Raw genomic sequence first — 24,105 nt, 5'->3', positions numbered from 1 at the left:
AGACGAGTGGAGAAATGAGTGACACTGGTAGCTGCTGCGGTGTGAAGGTGAGCTGGCTACCTATACTGAAGGGGGTGGGAAGAGGAGGGATTAAGGGTGTCATCTGGCTACCTATAATGGAGTGGGAGGGGTCCTCAGGCTACCTATACTGGAGGGAAAGGGGGAGGAGTCATCTGGCTACCTATACGGGGGAGGGGTCATTTTGCTATCTATACTGAAGGGGGGAGGCTGGTGACAGTGGCCTTGGGCGGTAAAGAGTACAAATCCGGCCCTGAATAAACACCTCTGTATGTGCATTGCATAGTGGTAATACTTAAAGAGAACCTGTAACAAAAAAAGTTCCCCTGGGGGGTACTCACCTCGGTAGGGGGAAGCCTCAGGGTCCCAATGAAGCTTCTCCCTCCCTTGTAGCTGCAGGCAGTCCAGCGCTGGCTCCTTCGAAGCATCCCGCAATCCTAGCTCGACAAGCCTGACAAGCTAAATGTATTTACCTTTCCTGGCTCCATCGGGGGCGCTGTTGCGGCTCTCTGCACGGAGATAGGCGAAAATAGCCGATCTCTGTCGGGTCCGCTCTACTGCGCAGGCGCAGGAGACTTGTGCCTGCGCAGTAGAGCGGCCCAACAGCGATCACCTATTTCCGCCTATCTCAGAGTGGAGAGCCGATACTGCGCCTGCGCTGGGTCGGGAAGGTAAATATTTACATCCCCGCCGTTCCGGGAGGATTTTTGCTGCCGCCGTAGGACCGAGGAGGACGGGGGAAGCCTCAATAGGATCCGGAGGCTTCTCCCACCCCAGGTGAGTACCCCCCAGGGAAACTTTTTCTCATTACAGGTTTTCTTTAAGAGAGTCTGAAGCCCCCAAAAAACAAACAAAAAACAGGTACTTGCCTAAGTAGAGGGAAGGCCCTGGGTCCTATGGAGCCTTCCCGCTCCTCTCCTGGTCCCCTCATTCCAGTGCTGGCTCCCCCATTAGTAGTCTCTGACCGATGGGTCGAAGACTGCTCTCTGCTGCCGCAGGAAACTTTGGAAGTCTTCGGGGGCACGAGTGCTCACGAGGATGGGCCGCTCTATACCGAGCACTTGCAAACATGCTCTCTATCATGCTCACGCATGTGCAGTATAGAGCTGATTGTCTTTGGGAGGACTCGGGCTCCTGAAGACTTCCAAAGCTTCCCGCAGCGGAAGAATTTGAGCCAGTGCAGGAACTCAAAGACCGTGAGAGGAACAAGAAGGCTCATTAGGACCCAGAACCTTCCCTCTCCTTAGGTAAGTATCTGCGTTTATTTTTATTATCATTATTTTGGCTTCAGATTCTCTTTAACAAACTATTTTCTTACTCTAAATACACCTCTCTGCAGCTGTCCTTAATCTCCATGGTTACTGGTGATAGTGGCAGATAGTTGCTGAGCACAGAGTTAGAGGGCTGCAGGTATGAAGAGGTTACTGATCCGGTATGCCGGCACATGACAGGTGAGGGACAGAGGCCGTTAGGTAGAATTATCCCGCTGCAGGTGACAGGACAGGATGCCAGAGAAACTGCAGTAAACAGGAGGGCCGTGAGGCAGTGGGCTGGTCAGACAGTTTGTGTCCGCAGGACGAGAGCAGCAGTCAGACGGGAGAGCATGTCACCTGCAGACACACACAGCCTGTCCAGCAGGAGAGGACGCAAGGTGAGTGCCTGCCGCTTGTGTGTCTGCGGGGAGGGGGCACATCGCTGGGGGCGGGGGCCTCAACACAAGTATACTGCAGAGATACAGAGAGAGGACAGAGCTCACCAGGACTGCAAGGGAAGCCTCACTGACTTACTTGTATGATTGATACTTACCTGATCGCTGTGCTGATGTCCTCAGTCTCTCTAAAGGTGCCCATTAACTGTACAATATTTTTCCTCAGATGCGATCATTAGATCAAATTAGCAGGATGAGAACCGCAAGGTGATTATCGATTTTTACATATTCGGGTCGATTAGAGCACTTTCTTTCTTCAGATACGATTGTAAAGTCCAACATTCGGATCCACAAAATTCTATTTTTTCAATCAACCATAGAATCGTTCCATGTCGGATTTTGGCCACATACTGTGTGATTTTTCTGTACAATTCAATCGTAAAAATCTTATTCAATGAGTGTTATCTGAAGAAAATATGGTTCTTTTAATGAGCACCTTAAAAAGTGGACCCGAACTCTTGCACAGGATAGAAAGAAAACCGAGAAATGTACCCTGTATGTATTTAGAGAGTTTAACCTGGCTAATTCCCCCTCATCTGTGTCTAATCACAAGTTGTAATTTGATCCATCAGCTGTGTCAGCTCAGAAATTTCCTCTGCCACAGTTGAGCAGCTTATTTGTAAACCGATGTTAACCCTATGTATACTTCCATGAAAGCAGGAAGTAAACACACTGTACACTGTAACGAAGAACTGTTTGTCTTTAAAGGTAATTATGCTGTTGCGCATCGTTTAGAGCAGAGAGGAAGTTTTGTGTTCAAGTCCGCTTTAAAGCCTCATACATATGGAGGCACTTCTGACATCCGTCAGGGATCAGTACTGTATCTCTTGGGGCAACAGTGCAGTGCCGATGCTGTGCATATGGGTCACTAGCCTCCAGACTAGCGACGCATCTGTTGCAATAGAGGGAGGGGGTGCGGAGGACAATAACAGGACACGATTGAGCAGGTTACCGCAGGCGGGGGAATGGGGAGGACAATGCACTGGTTACTTGTTGGGGATTACTAAACCTCTGACACGCTGGATCTTTAGCAGAGGCCGGGCAGCTGCTGTACACACGCTGGATTCACTCACGATTCTTGGCCGAGGCGGTCTTTATCATCTGCCGCTGGCCGAGTTCAATACAAATGTGTGTATGTTGCTTCAGGCCCCATTCACATTACTAGTAAAATACAGTCCATTCCCGGATCGGAAGGGAACAGATCCAATGTTAGCCTATGGATCCGTTCACATCCGTCCGTTCAAACTGATCCGTTCCGCACGATCCGCTGAACGGAGTGCAAGTTTCCTCCCTGCAGCAATTTTCCCGGAGCGCTGAGCCCAGCGGAACAGAAACGGAAGCTGAAGCTCTGCATTGGGGGCAATTAGAAAACCGAACGCTTTCTTCACATCCATTGGTGTAGCTAAGGAGCTGTGGGCCCCGATGCAAGTTGTACATTGGGGCCCCCCAAGCACTCTATACATAACAGTTGATACAGCGCACCAAAACCTGCCAATAGCATTTACAGTGTCAGAGGTGCAAGAATGGAATGGGGAGCAGTTTACTGATTACCACTATTCAAAGTATCTATAGAAGTGATTATTATGAGCACAGGACCAATAGAGAGCTAATACTGCAGTTGAGGGAGGGCCCCTCTGGCCCAAGGGCCCCCGATGCGGTTGCAACCTCTGCAACCCCCTATTGCTACGCCCCTGTTCACATCAATGAAGAAATGGACCGTTCTAAGGGGCAAGTCCACTTTGGTGATGGGGGTCTAGGGGGGATGTGGGGAAACAGAACGGAAGCAGATGAACAGGGATCAACAGGGATCTGTGGGGGACGGGCTGGAGTTGTACTTTGTACTGGTTGAACTCGATGGACGTATGTCTTTTTTCAACCAAAATAACTATGTAACTATGTAACGGCAATGGCGTGAAAACGGATCCGATCAAGAGGTAATCCAATCCATTTTCACGGATCCCTTTGCCACTAAATTGCCAGTGTGAACCGGGCCTAAAGCTAGACACACACTGTGAGATCAGTGGCAGATCAGGTAAAAGTTTTGGGTTTTTTTTACATTTTCTACTGCTCTGCATCGTTACATATTAGGCAAGATTTCAGCAGAAAACATAACACTGATATCACAGCTGCTGCAGCTGCTAGCTCTGTACTGGCCAATACAGTATAAGTTATGCAGAGCCTCGGGCCCTTTTTACACCAGGAGTCAAAACTTGCGTTGTGTTACCCTATTTTACTGCAAGGGGCCGCAAAAGCAATGCAAGTGTATGAAGACTTTTACAACTATTGCGCTCTGTTGCGATGCGCCAGAATTATCCAATCCCATGCATGGGCTGCAACACGTTATCGCAAGCACGCTTATCGCAAGGTGCTTGGGGGTAATTGAATTTTATGGGTGACACACTAAGTGTAAACGCGCAGTGTGACATGGGGTGCATGCGCAGACAAACGTGAATCCCAGTGATGTACTTCCTGCCCAACAGGGGGCGTGTGACCCTGTCGCCGCACCATGTCAGAGGGTCATAAGAAGAAAGATTTGTGGTGCAGTGATCACACACAGGGCAGAGGCAAAGGCAAGAATGGCTCCAGCCTCAGGGCGCAGTGTAGGAGGGGGTGCAGGGCGGGGCCGAGGCGAGAGAGGCTCCAGCCTCGGGGCGCAGTGTAGGAGGGGGTGCAGGGCGGGGCCGAGGCAGAGGCGAGAGAGGCTCCAGCCTCGGGGCGCAGTGTAGGAGGGGGTGCAGGGCGGGGCCGAGGCAGAGGCGAGAGAGGCTCCAGCCTTAGGGCGCAGTGTAGGAGGGGGCACACAACTCACTCAGCTTTCATTCCCCTATTTCGTTTGAAGCAGAGAGAAATAAGAAAAGGGGATACATGGCAGTGGCTGCAAGCCAGATAACTAGAGATTAAGGTGTTGGGGGCTCTGGGGCACCTCTTAGTGTAATAGCAATCAGTGTGTGACGGCTGGGGTGGGAGGGATGGAGGGGCGCACTTTGGTGTCTCAGCCTTGGGTGCTGGAGGACCTTGTCCCGGCCCTGATCACACAGCAGGCTCTCGACTACACGATCACCGACCCGGTATAGTGTAAAACCAGCCTCAATCGTGTTCTGCCGCCTGTGCCCTTACCCCGCCCCCCTCCTGGTTTCACTCTCGGGATCAGTCGTGACAAGAACCATAGTTGCAGTGCGTTTCTATTAGATTTCATGCTTAGATGAATCTAATGTCTAACCTATTGAAAAAGTTGACTAGTGTATGGCCCACTTCACACTGCAGGGTGGATTCAGTAAAGGCTGGAGAACATGTCATCATTGAGCTAACATTGATCGCAATGCCCAGCAAACACACAATGCTAGAGTTCATTCGCTAAAGGTCCTTACACATGCTCAACCAATCCGCCAGATTGTCGTCTGATTTTGGTCTGTCAGACGACAATCAGGTGTGTGTACGGGTGGCAAATGACTAGATGAGCGACTGTTAACTGCCTATTTGCTCGATCCATCCGGTGGATCAACTCACACAACTGTTGGGCTGATATCGTGCAGTTGGCCACGTGTGTACAATGTCGTTTGAACTACGTTCTTGCATACCTCCCAACTTTTTGAGATTTGAAAGAGGGACACTTAAAGAGAAACTCCGACCAAGAATTGAACTTTATCCCAATCAGTAGCTGATACCCCCTTTTACATGAGAAATATATTCCTTTTCACAAACAGACCATCAGGGGGCGCTGTATGGCTGATATTGTGGTGAAACACCTCCCACAAAGAAACAATAAAAGTATGTACTCTTGACAGTTTCCTGTCTGTGAACCTTGCTGCATTGTGGGAAATAGCTGTTTACAGCTGCTTCCAACTGCCAAAAAAGCATGCACATCACCTGCCAACAGTAAAAATGTCACCATGTAATAAATGTCAGAATGTAAATCAGGGATTTAAAAGATTTTACAATGGGCAAACACTGACTAAATCATTTATACATAATTATTGTAAAAATGAAGCACTTTTTTTTATTACATTATTTTCACTGGAGTTCCTTTTTAAGCCCCTCCCATGCCACACCCCTAACCATGCCATTGCCACACCCCATAATCACACCCTCCATAAAGATTTCATAAGAAAAATATGTTGTTTTATAATTCGAACCACACTGGTCCCTTATATCCTGCTTAATTTTCCTTCCTTTTAACATGTACAAGAGGCATTATTGTGGGAGAAAGAATTCACGGCTTTTATTTACATTTGAACAAAAAGTGTCCAGTCCAAAATTATTCATACCCTTCACAAACTGTCACAGCAAAATCCAAAGTTCTATACCTTTCCAAATAGTCCAAGCTGTTCTAAAGCATTCTAATTACCCTGATTAATTGGGAACAGCCATTTTAATCAACTCAACAGGTGAAAAACAGCAGCTCTGCAGTTGGTTTGTGGACAGTCATGGTTAAGACAAAGGAGCTCAGTGAGGACCTGCGGCTACGCATTGTGGCTGCTCACTAGTCAGGAAAGGGCTACAAGGCCATTTCTAAATGTTTTAAAGTTCCAGTGACTACAGTGCAAAGTATTATTAAAAAAATACAAGATGTTCCGCACTGTGGCAAATCTCAGAGGACATGGCCGGGAGCCAAAAGTGACACCTGTTCTGGCCAGGAGGATAGTGAGAGAGATGAAAAAGAATCACCAAAGAGGCCATCCTGGTGAATCTGGGCTCTGCTGGTGGCAATGTCTCAAGGCAGACAATCCAACAGACACTGCACACAGCCGGGTTTTACGGATGCAGACCAAGGAATACGCCACTTCTCCAGATAAGGCACACAAAATCTCCCTTGGCCTTTGCAAAAGCTCATCTGGACAAAGAAGAAGATTCCTGGTCTTCTGTGTTACATGAAAACAAAATAGAATTGTTTGGTCACAATGATGTTTCCTTCATTTGGAGTAAAAAAGAAGAAGCCTTCAACCCAAAAAAAACACCTTCCCCACTGTCAAACATGGTGGTGGGAACCTAATGCTTTGGGGGTGTTTTTCAGCCAATGGACCAGAGAACCTAATCACAGTAAACGGCACCATGAAAAAATATCAATACAGGAGGATTCTCAATGACAACATCAGGCAATCTGCAGAGAAACTTGGCCTTGGGCACCAGCGGACATTTCAGCATGACAATGACACAAAACACACAGCAAAAATGGTGAAGAAATGGTTAGCAGACAACAACATTAACATTTTGGAGTGGCCCAGACAGAGTCCTGACTTGAATCCAATTGAGAATCTGTGGAGGGAGCTAAAGATCAGGGTGATGGCAAGAAGACCCTCCAACCTAAAATATTTGGAGCTCATTGCTAAAGATGAATGGGCAAAAATACCTGTGGAGAAATGCAAATGGCTGGTGTGCAATTATAGGCAGCATCTGCTGTAATAGCCAATAAAGGCTTTTCTATTGATTATTGAGAAGGGTATGAATAATTTTGGACTAGACACGTTTTGCTCAAATGTGAATAAAAGCTGAGAAATGTTTTTTCCACAATAATGCCTCTTGTCCATCTTCTTGTTATCTTTTGGGAGCCAACTATGTCATTTCCCGTAAAAAAAAAAAAATACTCGCTGGTTGAATAAAAGTATCTTCAAGTCAAAATCTGCCAGGATATGAATAATTATGGGCAGCACTGTACCTACACAATCTATTCATAGTATTCAAAACCTCTTGGCCCTCATACTATATGGAATTGATAAAATTAGCCAATCAAAATTGGATTTGTGTACACATCTTAAAGCCTGGTGCACACATCGGATTGAGATTGGCCAATCACTGGCCAATTTTACCATTTTACTCTTGTGGAGTATGAGGGTTGACCTACACAATCTGTTTATAGTTTTCAAAATCTGTTGGCCCTCCTGCTACATTGAGGTGGTAAGATTGGCCAGTGATTGGCCAATCAAACCTGAAAGTGTGTCCCAGGCTTCCCAGCATGCATTGCAGCTCAGCTTGGACCTGAATCCTGATCTTGTCACTTGGATCTAATCTTGAAACCTGAATCCTGATTATGTAATCTGAACCTGAATTCTGATCCTGTTATCTGATCCTGAATAATTGATCTTCTAATGTGAACCTGAATCCTGACCTTGCATTATCTGTTATGTGATTGACCTGTTCCTGGACTTATGCTGGGAATACACGGTTCATTTTTCGAGGTGATTAGATGACTCCATAGATAATTTCCGACATGTCCGATCTCCCTTTCTATCCTTTCGCCGCTCGATTTCTGATAGAAGTGAATGGAAAAAGATAAGAAAAACGAGCGGAAGATAAGAGAATTGACTGTAGAATCAAGAGGAGAATCGAGCGCCAGAAACGAACCCGTGTATTCCCAGCATTACGCAGTGGAAGACCTGATTTTCTTTCTGATCTTTTGGGATTTGAGCACCTTCCTACCTTGCTTTCCGATGCGATTCAGATTTGCTTGTGTCTATGTCAGCCCACGATGTGACATGTCAAGGAGGGACTCTTTGGCTAAATCAGTCTTCCCTATCGCACCTAGTAATTAAAGCCATGGATGTTCTTCAATGCAAGGAAAGCTCCCAATCACTATTACTGCAAAGAACCCTTTCCTAAATAAATGGCAAAGACGTATTTCCTCCATGCGCAGATCATGTCCCCTTGTCCTTTGCACAAGCCTTGGGTCAAAAAGCTCATCCGCCAAAGCTTTTATATTGCCCTCTGATGTATTTATACATGTTCATTAGATCTCTAAAGGCAGCCATACACTGGTCGACTAACAGATGGATCCCTCTCTGATCGAATCTGATCACAGAGGGCTCTACTGGCTGCATATTACTGCACACAGATTTTGAATCGATTTCAGCTTGAAATTCACACCTGTAGAGCTGCCGCTTGCCGCCTGCTCGCCGCCCCCATGTGCTCCCCCAGCCAGCAGCGATACATTACCTGTCCGCCGGTGAGAGTCCCCGGTCCGTGCTGACACTTTCTCAGGCTGGTCTGTCTCCTCTTCACTTCCTGTCCTGTGACGAGCGGCAGTACAAACAGTAAAGGACGCTCTACCATTTAAACTTTGGCTTGTCACAGAAGGAGACAGGAAGGGAAGAGAAGACAGGCCAGCCGGAGAAAGTGTCAGTACAGACCGGGGACTCGCGCCGGCAGACAGGTAATGTATTACTGCTGCTATGCTGCGTCGGTCGATCGCTAACAACGCACTCCCGACCCGCCCGCAATCGAGCAATCTTCCGCCGGGACAGATCCATGGAATAGGTCAACATTTTCACAGCAGATTCGATCACAGTGATCGAATCTGCTGTATATCGGCGGGAAATCGAGGCAGTGTATGGGTAGCTTAAGGCGTCTTTTTTCCAGACCATAAGGCCAGTTTATCTAACCTTTCCTGGTAAGTGAGACCTTCCTGCAATGCAGTGCCCAGAACTGAATTCTATATTCCAGATGAGGCCTTACTAGAGAGTTAAAGGATGTCCGAGGTGAAAATAAGTTAATGAAATAAACAATTGTATCTATCCTCCTTCTCCTAAAAATGACTTCTTAAGATATTCCACAGTTTTATCTTCTATTGAAATGTGCTTTTTAAGTTTTTACTGTTGTAATGTTTTTGTTCAATGACACCTTCATTGAAGTATGCCAGAGCTAAAATCTATGAACTATTGACCCTTTTTATCTCTTTCCTGAACTCAGAAACTATTTTCTGCTAGGAAAGTATTTTATAGTTGTAATATCTTATCAGTGAGGGTAACACTGTAGTCACTTCCTGTCTGAGTCAGGAATGAGTCTGCCATTTACATACCTGATATTTAACCCTTTCAGGCAGAGAAAAAAAAAGGAACACAGCATAGTTATTGGTGTGCTTGGCACTGTACATACACATGTCATGGCACCTTGGGAATCCTTTAACCCCCCTGGTAGTCTATCAAAAACCGCCAGGGGGCAGCAGAGCAGTTTAAAAAAAAAAATGTAAATCATGTAGCGAGCCCAGGGCTTGCTACATGATAGCCGCTGTGCAGCGGCATCCCCCCGCCCTCTTCGATCGCCTCCGGCGATCACCGATCAGGAAGTCCCGTTCAAAGAACGGGATTTCCTGGAGGACTTCCCCCGTCTCCATGGCTACGGGCGGCATGACGTCATCGACGTTGTGACGTCATTGGGAGTTCCGATCAACCCCTCAGCGCTGCCTGGCACTGATTGGCCAGGCACGGAGTCTGGGGGGTGGGGGGCCCGGCGAGTGGCGGCGGCTAATCAGCGCAAAGTGCTAGCTGCGTGTTGCAAAAAAAAAAGTGTGCAAATCGGCCCAGCAGGGCCTGAGAAATCCTCCTGCGCGGCATAGCCCGTGCTCAGCACGGGCTTACCGCCAGGGAGGTTTACAGGGGCAGTAGTATGCTAGCATCCTACGTTTTTATTTCCCATTTAATCAGGTTAGGCTACATTTTTCCAGTCTGTAGCTGTGTCTCACTTTTTGGCTCACAGTTAGGAACCTGATGTGGTGTGGCGTGTTGTGCATTCAGTATTCAGTGAAACTGATCTGCTCAGTGCAGTTGTAAGGAGTGATTATCTGAGTCACTGCAGCCTTTCTGTCAGTTGAAATCAGTTTGGCCATTTCCCCTCTAATTTCTTTCATCAACAAGGAGTGTATAAAGAATGTAGAACTATACAGTGCATGCCTAATGTGCTGGCATTTTCTAAATAAAGGCTCATAATATTAATAATAAACATGATTTGTGTGGCTCAAGTTCACAGATTAACTTCACAGGTATCTGATGAACTGGGTGCAGTCATAATTACAGACAGGCTGGGTGAGGATGTCTCCAGCAGGCTCAGGATTGTCATTAGGGACCTCACAGCGCATTAACTGCCATGGTGCTGCTAATCCCAACACAGCAAGCCATCCTGACCTGGCCGACCTGTAGTGTCACTGCTGTCATGTGACCTGAGTATGGGAAACACAACACTGAGCCGTAGTGTGACAGTGAATGGATGAGCATTCCAATCATTGCAGAGCTGCTGAGAGTGCAAAGCTGCTACCATGAAGTGATTGAGCTAAATCCCAATCAGTAGCTGACACCTCCTTTCCCACAAGAAATCTTTACCTTTTCTCACATAGATCACCAGGGGGCTCTGTATGGCTGATATTATGCTGAACCTCTCCCACAGTGTGATGTCATGACCATGGTCCTGACAGTTTGCTGTCTGTGCTCCTCGTTGCATTGTGGGAAATAATGGATTTTTCCAACTGTCAAGCAAGCAGTAGCTCACTCTGTGCAACGAACATTACGTACTAGTGATGATCGTAATCCGCTAACCAGGGGCGTAACAAGAAGTCCCCCGGCCCCCCTGCAAGAATTTGAGCGGGCCCCACCCCCACCCTGGGGCCCGCTCATGGCCAATTGGGGGGGGGGGGGCAGGAGGGGTCGCAGCATGAGGGGAGAGCTTTGCACATCAGCCCCACCTCGGGCTCTCCCCTCTGCGCGTGTCAGCAGCGGCGGCGGCGGCAGCAGCTATAATTACCTCCATTCACCACTGGAGGTCTCCGATCTGCAAGGGATTCACATTACTTCCTGTTTTAACAGGAAGTAATGTAAAGCCCTTGCAGATCGGCAACCTCCGTGGTGAATGGAGGTAATTATAGCTGCTGCCGCCGCTGCTGACACTTAGATAGATGCAGGAGGGGAGCGCAGAGGGGAGAGCCTGAAGTGAGGGAGGGGGGACTGACCCCCCCCCCCCCCCCCGACTCCGCTGATGTGCAAAGCTCTCCCCTCATGCTGCGACCCCTCCTGCCCACCCAAAATGTGGCCATGAGCGGGCCCCGGGGGCCCCTGGCCCCCCGCGTGGGCAGGGGCTGCTTCTCCTATTGTTACGCCAGTGCTGCTAACTACAATTACGCAAAATTACATGTAAATTTTTGCAATTACGCATACACGTAATTACAAATTCATAATTCAATTGACTTTGTGTAATCATTCATAATTATGCATAATTTACACGTAATTTCTTGCCAACTTTGGTGGTGAATAGCAATGCCCTCCATACATGCTATTGCCACCATGTAGCAACCTTGTCGTTTTTGAGAAAATGGATTTTAAAAATGAAAAGAAAAATGGTTTTTATTTTAAACCTAGAAAAATGACAGTTTAAAAAACATTTTTTTTTTGTATATTCAAAATCGATTTTCTCAAAAACTACAAAGTGTTTTTGAACAATTCTTTTTGTAACTTGTACCCACTATTCTTCTTAACCTATGTAGCAATTTTGGTAGCAATGACATGTACGGGAGCTTTGCTATTAACTGTCACAGCCGGCACAAAATTACGTGTAAATTCATGTGTAATTAAGAATGGGAACAATGAACTACGAAATTGCTCACATTGTTCCCTTGAAATGACGCATTACGATTACAATGCGTAATTGCGTATGATGATGTGTAATTACGCATGGGCGTAGTTTCTGCTCATCACTATTCCGCACTGATCACCTGGCAGAACTAAAATGATAAATGTCAGAATGTAAACCAGGCAGAGGAAAGATTTTACAATGGGCAAACACTGACTGAATAATCTTTAAATGAATATTGTAAAAAAAACAAACAACAAAGGACTTTTATTCATTATCTTTTACTACAGTTCCTCTTAAAGTGTACCTGAGATGGGGAAGAGAAAAAAAATTATACATACCTGGGGCTTCCTCCAGGCTGATCGTTCCCTCATCATCCCCCTGCGCCTGCAGTTTGCCCCAGAAAGTGCTTCAGTCAGGCCAGGCAGAGCAGGCTCCTCCCATTGTGCTCCCCTGACCGGGATCATTCTGCACCTGTGCGGTAGTACTGTGCAGAACGCTCCAATGGCACACGCGTGTGGCCGGGCTGCGCATGGAGGCCCAATAATGGTCCTATGGTCCCACCTGCGAGAACATCAGCAACAGTTAGCAAAAGGAGCAATGGGCGGCTAAGATTGGTCGGTCTGCAGGGGGCACTCTGGAGCGCTGGCACTGGGGTCACACAGCAGGGGGCACTCTGGAGCATTGGCACTGGGGTCACACAGCAGGGGGCACTCTGGAGCGCTGGCACTGGGGTCACACAGCAGGGGGCACACTGGAGCATTGGCAGTGGGGTAACACAGCAGGGGGCACTCTGGAGCATTGGCACTGGGGTCACCCAGCAGATGGGAATCCTGGAGTATTCACAACAGTATAGAGTATAACCTGCGGGCCTCGGTGAAAAAAGTCTAATATCACTGGGAGTCACAGATTGGGAAAAGGCTCCATCATACCTCCAACAGGAATTCCAAGGCGATGCAAATCCAGTCTGGACTCAACCAATCATCGCATAAATAGTCTTCAAAAATTTGTATTATTTTGCAGCAGTGATAAAGCATACAGATAAAGCACAACGTTTCGGGCCACAAGTCCTTGAGAAACTGTCTATGCGATGATTGGTTGAGTCCAGACTGGATTTGCATTGCCTTGGAATCCTGGAGTGTTGGCTCTGGGGTCACCTAGCAGAGGGCACCCTGGAGCGCTGGTACCGGAGTCACACAGCAGGGGCACCCTGGAGCGCTGGCACTGGGGTCACACAGAAGGGGGCACCCTGGAGCATTGGCACTGGGGTCACACAGCAGGAGGCACTCTGGAGCATTGGCACTGGGGTCACACAACAGGGGGCACAGGGTGATATAGGGATGTTTATACATTGAGCTGTGCATCTCCTCTCCTCCATCCTCCTGAGTTAATCAGTAATCGGTTGCTATGGGGCCACAGGACAAACATGACAGTAGCCAGGGGACCACAATAGCTGTATGATTGGCAGAGCTGATCGAGCGTGACCCAAAGCACTACAGGGCCTGACACGGGTGTACAGATACCAGATTCCTCTCTACTATGTACACATGAGCCACATATGCCATCAATCACTCATCACTATATACGGAGAACCACACGTAGACTCATAACAAGGAGCTGGAGAGAAAAAAACATTCCATTCCAGCCAGGAAGTGCAGTGGTGAGATCTCTGTGTATGGGCTGGTGCACACCAGAGCAGTTCGTGAGCGTTTAAAAACGCTATCGGTTTGAAAACAGCTTGGGCAATGTATTTCAATGTGCTAGTGCACACCAGAGCGGCTCTGGAGCGTTGGCTAATGAAAGTGAATGGGCTGGTGCACACCAGAGCGGTTCTGGAGCGTTGGCTAATGAAAGTGAATGGGATGGTGCACACCAGAGCGGTTCTGGAGTGTTGGCTAATGAAAGTGAATGGGCTGGTGCACACCAGAGCGGTTCTGGAGCATTGGCTAATGAAAGTGAATGGGATGGTGCACACCAGAGCGGCTCTGGAGCGTTGGCTAATGAAAGTGAATGGGCTGGTGCACACCAGAGCGGTTCTGGAGCGTTGGCTAATGAAAGTGAATGGGCTGGTGCACACCAGAGCGGCTCTGGAGCGTTGGCTAATGGAAGTGAATGGGCTGGTGCACACCAGAGCGGTTCTGGAGCGTTGGCTAATGAAAGTGAATGGGCTAGTGCACACCAGAGCGGCTCTGGAGCGTTGGCTAATGGAAGTGAATGGGCTGGTGCACACCAGAGCGGTTCTGGAGCGTTGGCTAATGAAAGTGAATGGGCTAGTGCACACCAGAGCGGCTCTGGAGCGTTGGCTAATGGAAGTGAATGGGCTGGTGCACACCAGAGCGGCTCTGGAGCGTTAGCTAATGAAAGTGAATGGGCTGGTGCACACCAGAGCGGCTCTGGAGCGTTGGCTAATGAAAGTGAATGGGCTGGTGCACACCAGAGCGGTTCTGGAGCGTTGGCTAATGGAAGTGAATGGGCTAGTGCACACCAGAGCGGTTCTGGAGCGTTGGCTAATGAAAGTGAATGGGATGGTGCACACCAGAGCGGTTCTGGAGTGTTGGCTAATGGAAGTGAATGGGCTGGTGCACACCAGAGCGGTTCTGGAGCGTTGGCTAATGAAAGTGAATGGGCTGGTGCACACCAGAGCGGTTCTGGAGCGTTAGCTAATGAAAGTGAATGGGCTGGTGCACACCAGAGCGGTTCTGGAGCGTTAGCTAATGAAAGTGAATGGGCTGGTGCACACCAGAGCGGCTCTGGAGCGTTGGCTAATGAAAGTGAATGGGATGGTGCACACCAGAGCGGTTCTGGAGCGTTGGCTAATGAAAGTGAATGGGCTGGTGCACACCAGAGCGGTTCTGGAGCGTTGGCTAATGAAAGTGAATGGGCTGGTGCACGCCAGAGCGGTTTTGGAGCGTTGGCTAATGAAAGTGAATGGGATGGTGCACACCAGAGCGGCTCTGGAGCGTTGGCTAATGAAAGTGAATGGGCTGGTGCACACCAGAGCGGTTCTGGAGCGTTGGCTAATGGAAGTGAATAGGATGGTGCACACCAGAGCGGTTCTGGAGCGTTGGCTAATGAAAGTGAATGGGCTGGTGCACACCAGAACGGTTCTGGAGCGTTGGCTAATGAAAGTGAATGGGATGGTGCACACCAGAGCAGTTCGTGAGCGTTTAAAAACGCTATCGGTTTGAAAACAGCTTGGGTAATGTATTTCAATGTGCTAGTGCACACCAGAGCGGCTCTGGAGCATTAGCTAATGAAAGTGAATGGGCTGGTGCACACCAGAGCGGTTCTGGTGCGTTGGCTAATGGAAGTGAATGGGCTGGTGCACACCAGAGCGGTTCTGGAGCGTTGGCTAATGGAAGTGAATGGGCTGGTGCACACCAGAGCGGCTCTGGAGCGTTGGCTAATGGAAGTGAATGGGCTGGTGCACACCAGAGCGGTTCTGGAGCGTTGGCTAATGAAAGTGAATGGGCTGGTGCACACCAGAGCGGCTCTGGAGTGTTGGCTAATGGAAGTGAATGGGCTGGTGCACACCAGAGCGGTTCTGGAGCGTTAGCTAATGAAAGTGAATGGGCTGGTGCACACCAGAGCGGCTCTGGAGCGTTGGCTAATGAAAGTGAATGGGCTGGTGCACACCAGAGCGGTTCTGGAGCGTTGGCTAATGGAAGTGAATGGGCTAGTGCACACCAGAGCGGTTCTGGAGCGTTGGCTAATGAAAGTGAATGGGATGGTGCACACCAGAGCGGTTCTGGAGTGTTGGCTAATGGAAGTGAATGGGCTGGTGCACACCAGAGCGGTTCTGGAGCGTTGGCTAATGAAAGTGAATGGGCTGGTGCACACCAGAGCGGTTCTGGAGCGTTAGCTAATGAAAGTGAATGGGCTGGTGCACACCAGAGCGGTTCTGGAGCGTTAGCTAATGAAAGTGAATGGGCTGGTGCACACCAGAGCGGCTCTGGAGCGTTGGCTAATGAAAGTGAATGGGATGGTGCACACCAGAGCGGTTCTGGAGCGTTGGCTAATGAAAGTGAATGGGCTGGTGCACACCAGAGCGGTTCTGGAGCGTTGGCTAATGAAAGTGAATGGGCTGGTGCACGCCAGAGCGGTTTTGGAGCGTTGGCTAATGAAAGTGAATGGGATGGTGCACACCAGAGCGGCTCTGGAGCGTTGGCTAATGAAAGTGAATGGGCTGGTGCACACCAGAGCGGTTCTGGAGCGTTGGCTAATGGAAGTGAATAGGATGGTGCACACCAGAGCGGTTCTGGAGCGTTGGCTAATGAAAGTGAATGGGCTGGTGCACACCAGAACGGTTCTGGAGCGTTGGCTAATGAAAGTGAATGGGATGGTGCACACCAGAGCGGTTCTGGAGCGTTGGCTAATGGAAGTGAATAGGATGGTGCACACCAGAGCGGTTCTGGAGCGTTGGCTAATGAAAGTGAAGGGGCTGGTGCACACCAGAGCGGTTCTGGAGCGTTGGCTAATGAAAGTGAATGGGCTGGTGCACACCAGAGCGGTTCTGGAGCGTTGGCTAATGAAAGTGAATGGGCTGGTGCACACCAGAGCGGCTCTGGAGCGTTGGCTAATGAAAGTGAATGGGCTGGTGCACACCAGAGCGGTTCTGGAGCGTTGGCTAATGAAAGTGAATGGGCTGGTGCACACCAGAGCGGTTCTGGAGCGTTAGCTAATGAAAGTGAATGGGCTGGTGCACACCAGAGCGGTTCTGGAGCGTTGGCTAATGAAAGTGAATGGGCTGGTGCACACCAGAGCGGTTCTGGAGCGTTGGCTAATGAAAGTGAATGGGCTGGTGCACACCAGAGCGGTTCTGGAGCGTTGGCTAATGAAAGTGAATGGGATGGTGCACACCAGAGCGGTTCTGGAGCGTTGGCTAATGAAAGTGAATGGGATGGTGCACACCAGAGCGGCTCTGGAGCGTTGGCTAATGAAAGTGAATGGGCTGGTGCACACCAGAGCGGTTCTGGAGCGTTGGCTAATGAAAGTGAATGGGCTGGTGCACACCAGAGCGGTTCTGGAGCGTTGGCTAATGAAAGTGAATGGGCTGGTGCACACCAGAGCGGTTCTGGAGCGTTGGCTAATGAAAGTGAATGGGATGGTGCACACCAGAGCGGTTCTGGAGCGTTGGCTAATGGAAGTGAATAGGATGGTGCACACCAGAGCGGTTCTGGAGCGTTGGCTAATGAAAGTGAATGGGCTGGTGCACACCAGAGCGGTTCTGGAGCGTTGGCTAATGAAAGTGAATGGGATGGTGCACACCAGAGCGGCTCTGGAGCGTTGGCTAATGAAAGTGAATGGGCTGGTGCACACCAGAGCGGCTCTGGAGCGTTGGCTAATGAAAGTGAATGGGATGGTGCACACCAGAGCGGTTCTGGAGCATTGGCTAATGAAAGTGAATGGGCTGGTGCACACCAGAGCGGTTCTGGAGCGTTGGCTAATGAAAGTGAATGGGCTGGTGCACACCAGAGCGGCTCTGGAGCGTTGGCTAATGAAAGTGAATGGGATGGTGCACACCAGAGCGGTTCTGGAGCGTTGGCTAATGAAAGTGAATGGGCTGGTGCACACCAGAGCGGTTCTGGAGCGTTGGCTAATGAAAGTGAATGGGCTGGTGCACACCAGAGCGGTTCTGGAGCGTTGGCTAATGAAAGTGAATGGGATGGTGCACACCAGAGCGGTTCTGGAGCGTTGGCTAATGAAAGTGAATGGGCTGGTGCACACCAGAGCGGTTCTGGAGCGTTGGCTAATGAAAGTGAATGGGCTGGTGCACACCAGAGCGGTTCTGGAGCGTTGGCTAATGAAAGTGAATGGGCTGGTGCACACCAGAGCGGTTCTGGAGCGTTGGCTAATGAAAGTGAATGGGATGGTGCACACCAGAGCGGTTCTGGAGCGTTGGCTAATGGAAGTGAATAGGATGGTGCACACCAGAGCGGTTCTGGAGCGTTGGCTAATGAAAGTGAATGGGCTGGTGCACACCAGAGCGGTTCTGGAGCGTTGGCTAATGAAAGTGAATGGGATGGTGCACACCAGAGCGGCTCTGGAGCGTTGGCTAATGAAAGTGAATGGGCTGGTGCACACCAGAGCGGCTCTGGAGCGTTGGCTAATGAAAGTGAATGGGATGGTGCACACCAGAGCGGTTCTGGAGCGTTGGCTAATGAAAGTGAATGGGCTGGTGCACACCAGAGCGGTTCTGGAGCGTTGGCTAATGAAAGTGAATGGGCTGGTGCACACCAGAGCGGCTCTGGAGCGTTGGCTAATGAAAGTGAATGGGCTGGTGCACACCAGAGCGGTTCTGGAGCGTTGGCTAATGAAAGTGAATGGGATGGTGCACACCAGAGCGGCTCTGGAGCGTTGGCTAATGAAAGTGAATGGGCTGGTGCACACCAGAGCGGTTCTGGAGCGTTGGCTAATGAAAGTGAATGGGCTGGTGCACACCAGAGCGGTTCTGGAGCGTTGGCTAATGAAAGTGAATGGGCTGGTGCACACCAGAGCGGTTCTGGAGCGTTGGCTAATGAAAGTGAATGGGATGGTGCACACCAGAGCGGTTCTGGAGCGTTGGCTAATGGAAGTGAATAGGATGGTGCACACCAGAGCGGTTCTGGAGCGTTGGCTAATGAAAGTGAATGGGCTGGTGCACACCAGAGCGGTTCTGGAGCGTTGGCTAATGAAAGTGAATGGGATGGTGCACACCAGAGCGGCTCTGGAGCGTTGGCTAATGAAAGTGAATGGGCTGGTGCACACCAGAGCGGCTCTGGAGCGTTGGCTAATGAAAGTGAATGGGATGGTGCACACCAGAGCGGTTCTGGAGCGTTGGCTAATGAAAGTGAATGGGCTGGTGCACACCAGAGCGGTTCTGGAGCGTTGGCTAATGAAAGTGAATGGGCTGGTGCACACCAGAGCGGCTCTGGAGCGTTGGCTAATGAAAGTGAATGGGATGGTGCACACCAGAGCGGTTCTGGAGCGTTGGCTAATGAAAGTGAATGGGCTGGTGCACACCAGAGCGGTTCTGGAGCGTTGGCTAATGAAAGTGAATGGGCTGGTGCACACCAGAGCGGTTCTGGAGCGTTGGCTAATGAAAGTGAATGGGATGGTGCACACCAGAGCGGTTCTGGAGCGTTGGCTAATGAAAGTGAATGGGCTGGTGCACACCAGAGCGGTTCTGGAGCGTTGGCTAATGAAAGTGAATGGGCTGGTGCACACCAGAGCGGTTCTGGAGCGTTGGCTAATGAAAGTGAATGGGCTGGTGCACACCAGAGCGGTTCTGGAGCGTTGGCTAATGAAAGTGAATGGGATGGTGCACACCAGAGCGGTTCTGGAGCGTTGGCTAATGGAAGTGAATAGGATGGTGCACACCAGAGCGGTTCTGGAGCGTTGGCTAATGAAAGTGAATGGGCTGGTGCACACCAGAGCGGTTCTGGAGCGTTGGCTAATGAAAGTGAATGGGATGGTGCACACCAGAGCGGCTCTGGAGCGTTGGCTAATGAAAGTGAATGGGCTGGTGCACACCAGAGCGGCTCTGGAGCGTTGGCTAATGAAAGTGAATGGGATGGTGCACACCAGAGCGGTTCTGGAGCGTTGGCTAATGAAAGTGAATGGGCTGGTGCACACCAGAGCGGCTCTGGAGCGTTGGCTAATGAAAGTGAATGGGCTGGTGCACACCAGAGCGGCTCTGGAGCGTTGGCTAATGAAAGTGAATGGGATGGTGCACACCAGAGCGGTTCTGGAGCGTTGGCTAATGAAAGTGAATGGGCTGGTGCACACCAGAGCGGTTCTGGAGCGTTGGCTAATGAAAGTGAATGGGCTGGTGCACACCAGAGCGGTTCTGGAGCGTTGGCTAATGAAAGTGAATGGGATGGTGCACACCAGAGCGGTTCTGGAGCGTTGGCTAATGAAAGTGAATGGGCTGGTGCACACCAGAGCGGTTCTGGAGCGTTGGCTAATGAAAGTGAATGGGCTGGTGCACACCAGAGCGGTTCTGGAGCGTTGGCTAATGAAAGTGAATGGGATGGTGCACACCAGAGCGGTTCTGGAGCGTTGGCTAATGGAAGTGAATAGGATGGTGCACACCAGGGCGGCTCGTTTTCCCCCAAACGCAAACTCGGGGGCTGCAGCATTTTTTAGATTTTTGAGGAGCTTCTGCCTCAATGTTAAAGTATAGGAAAGTGGAAAACAGCTCTGAAAAACACTAGATCAGAGCGGTTTTCCAGGCGCTTTTGTTACAGAAGCTGTTCAGTAACAGCTTTACTGTAACAATATATGAAATCTGCTACACAAAAACGCTCCAAAACACACTAGGCATGTTTAGAAAACCTCTCTAAGGCCCCATTCACACTTGAGCGTTTTGCCAGTGAATTCGGCAAAATGCTTAAACGCTAGCGCTTTTCAAAGTGCTAGTGTAATTATAGTCTATGGGCTTATTCTTACTTGGGTGACTTGCGCTTTGCAATTGAATGGTGTAGAGGGGGCTTTAGCCATGGCCCCTGAACAAGCATGCAACAGATTGGGTGTTTGACGTTCTTGTCAGATCTGACAAGATTAGCTGAATGCTTGTTTCTGGTGTGATTCAGCCACTACTGCAGCCAAATAGATCAGCAGGGCTGCCAGGCAACTGGTATTGTTTAAAAGAAATATGGTAGCCTCTATATTCCTCTCACTTCAGTTGTCCTTTAAGGCTGGATTGGGTGATCCTCATCTGATGTGTGTTGGTATTGTTTGCATTGCACAATAATTAGCAGACATCTAAGTACGTTTTTCACCCTGTCAATTAGCACCATGTCCCAGCATTCCCACAGGTATAGGATTACAGTGCCTTCCCTCTAATTAGTGCTGTGTGTAAGTATTATTATTATAATGAGTGACACGGGTGCTGTGGTTTGTGGCGTATGTAATACATACATGTCAGTAATTACAGGGATGCGTGTGGAGAGGTGACCCCAGCGGTCACTCTGGCGTGTTTGGTCATGTATGGAGCAGTAGTAAATGACCACAGAGCGGCCGGGTGTCTGACCCCTCTCCCCTCCCTTCCCCCCGCAGAGCCTCCGGGACGCCGTCCGGCAGATCACCCTCCTACAGGCGGCCACACGGTGCTTCATCCAGGCTTCAGAGGCGGCCAGAGGGTCCTCCTTCTGGGGGGATGTGGAGGTCTCGGGGTTCACTTCTCAGGAGCCCACCTATGAGGAGGAGGTAAGTGATAACTCTGTAGACAAGACACAGAACATCTTTTCTTCTGGCGGACTCAAACCGCCAGAGCTGGAGCCACTAGTGTGCGCCCTATAGGCAGTAGCAGGGTTAAGCCTCATCTACACAGTACAATTTTCCATCAGATCGGATCTATTAGATAATTTCCAACCGGTCCAATCGGATTGTGTTAGATTTTGCAATTTGGACGTCTACACATGATGCAATTTCTTATTAGATCTATCTAATAGATCCGTCTTTCTGATGGGAAATATTACCGTATACATGAGGCTTTAGGGAGTCTTGCCCAAGGACTCCTTCCTGAATAGGTGCTGGCTTACTGAGCAGACAGAGCCAAGATTTGAACCCTGGTCTCCTGTGTCAGAGGCAGAGCCTTTAACCAGTACACTATGTAGCCAATTCACTTTTTCACTTCAGTTTCCTCCTAGGTGATATTTTCACATCTTAGTTGTCATAAAATTATTTTTAAGCCACCAGCAAGCAAGAAAATGCTCAAAATAATTTTGATAATACATTTTTTTAATCAGCTTTTGGGTACTTCTTCAGTACTAAAATGCTTAAAAAGTTCATTTAACCACTTAATGACAGCCAGACTTATAAAAACGACCTGCCTCTTAGCGGCTCCAGGACATTTTTATAAGTCAAACAGTGCTGCTGCTGCGCGCGTGTGCACTTGCACGCCCCCCCCCCCCCCCCAGCCCCCGCGCATGCACGTGCACGCTCCCGCACGATTAGTGAGAAAAAAGCACCATAGAAAATATACACCTTCATTTCCAAATACTATATTGTCACCATACTTTGTACTAGGGACATAATTAAAATCTTGTGATAACCAGAACAAATAGGCAGATAAAATGTGTGGGTTTTATGTACAATAGCAGTGTTTATATTAAAACTATAGGGGATGAAATTGGAGAAATAGTGTATTTTTTCATTTTTTTCCTTGTTTTTTCCCTTTAAAATGCATAGAAAATAAAGTAATTACTGAAAACAAATATCAACCCCAAAAAGCCCAATTGGTGGTGAAAAAAACAAGATATAGATCATTTCATTGTGATTGGTAGTGATTAAGCTATTGGCAAATGAAAGAGATGAGCACTGAAAGGTGAAAATCGCTCTTGTCCATTAAGGTAAAAACCCCTTTTGAGGTGAAATGGTTAAAAAGAATAGAGATGTCCCGAACCTCCGATTTTCAGTTTGCGAACTTCCGCAAAAGTTCGGTTCACGCCTTTCGCGAACCGCAATAGACTTTAATGGGGAGGCGAACTTTGAAAACCTAGTTCTAGCAGGCGAGAGAACGTAAGGAGGGTCGAATTACAGTGATTCTCACCTGCAACTTGTTTCTCCGCTGAATCTCAGCAAAGTATGCCATGGCCGTGTAAGACCGCCTGAAATGCCCACACAACTTATTGGCCTGCTTCAGGGCTTCCTCTAAGCTTGGGTACTTTGACACAAATCTTTGAATGACTACATTCAGCACATGTGCCATGCAGGTCAGGATACATGTGTCAGCTTTCCCAAATTCAACGCGGAAATGAGATTGCTGCCATTGTCACACACAACGTTGCTGATCGCCAGCTGGTGCGGGGTCAGCCACTGATCCACCTGTTTGTTAAGAGCAGCCAGGAGAGCTGCTCCAGTGTGACTCTCCACTTTGAGGCAAGACATGTCTAAAATTGCGTGACACCGTCGTACCTGGCAAGCAGCATAGGCCCTGGGGAGCTGGGGCTGTGTAGCTGGAGAGGAGATTGCAGCACCAGTAGAATTGAACTGCCACTCAGCCGAAGAGGAGGAGGATGACGACAGCAAAGAGGATTTAGCAGAAGGAGAGGAGGTAGCAGGAGGCCTGTCTTCAAGCCGTGGAGGTGTCACAAGTTGGTCCGCTGCACAGTCACGTACTCCCTGCTTGCCATTGGTCACTAGGTTGACCCAATGGGCTGTGTAAGTAATGTACCTGCCCTGACCGTGCTTGGCAGACCAGGTGTCAGGGGCCTGAACGGAGAAACAGGGTTTGACCACAGTTTGCAGTATACAGACACTGGAACCAGGAATTAAGGTGCAAAAATAAGGTTTTATTGCAAATGCAATAATGCAAGCATACATACATAGAAGCGTGAATGCAAATATCATGCCACATATGCACAGCACACCATATATATATATGTTACGGCCAGAACCCGAAGTTTGGCCAGAACTAGAAGTGGCCGGCCACTTCGGGTTCTGGCCGGCCAATGTGCGAACTGGCCGCTGCGCTGCGGCCAATGTGAGAAATGCAACAATTCCTGTAAGGTTAATGTTATGTTGTGGCCGCAGCGCAGCGGGCAAATGTATCACATCTTACTTTATTCAATGAAATTAAGCCGCCCGGCTTTTTCTCTGCCTCTCTCTCCTCCCCCCCCCCCCCCCCCCCCGCCCCTCTCTCCTTCTCTTATGGCCAGCCGGAGGGGACACGCGTGTCCCCGAGAGTCGTTCCTTGCGGCAGGAGAGCAGAGCGGGGAGGCTGCAGACATTGCTTCTGCCAGCACCCGCTCTGCAAGAATGGCAGGATTCCCCTGCCGCGACGAACGACTCTGGAGGGGACATGCGTGTCCCCGCCGGCTGCCCATAGGAGAGCGAGAGAGGCGGGGGGGGGGAGGAGAGAGGCGGGGGGGAGGAGGAGAGAGAGGCGGGGGGAGGAGGAGAGAGAGGCGGGGGGGGAGGAGAGAGAGGCAGAGAAAAAGCCGGGCGGCTTAATTTCATTGAATAAAGTAAGATGTGATACATTTGCCCGCTGCGCTGCGGCCACAACATAACATTAACCTTACAGGAATTGTTGCATTTCTCACATTGGCCGCAGCGCAGCGGCCAGT

The 24,105-nt window shown here is 49.4% G+C and overlaps 1 protein-coding gene across 1 annotated transcript in view; it reads left to right on the top strand.

The window, feature by feature from the left end:
• Nucleotides 1–1,534: 1,534 nt before the first annotated feature.
• LOC137518036 (cyclic nucleotide-binding domain-containing protein 2-like) overlaps nucleotides 1,535–24,105 on the top strand; it is an 88,898-nt gene continuing 66,327 nt past the window's right edge. The window contains exons 1-2 of the mRNA XM_068235224.1: nucleotides 1,535–1,669; nucleotides 21,092–21,241. Of these exons, the coding sequence (XP_068091325.1) occupies nucleotides 1,622–1,669; nucleotides 21,092–21,241 (198 nt within the window). The 5' untranslated portion in view covers nucleotides 1,535–1,621. The remainder of the gene's footprint in view (nucleotides 1,670–21,091; nucleotides 21,242–24,105) is intronic.

Source organism: Hyperolius riggenbachi, chromosome 5, assembly GCF_040937935.1.
Source record: "Hyperolius riggenbachi isolate aHypRig1 chromosome 5, aHypRig1.pri, whole genome shotgun sequence".
Lineage (NCBI taxonomy): Eukaryota > Metazoa > Chordata > Amphibia > Anura > Hyperoliidae > Hyperolius > Hyperolius riggenbachi.
The sequence above is the reverse complement of the archived record's forward strand: the minus strand, read 5'-3'. Positions and strand labels throughout refer to the sequence as shown.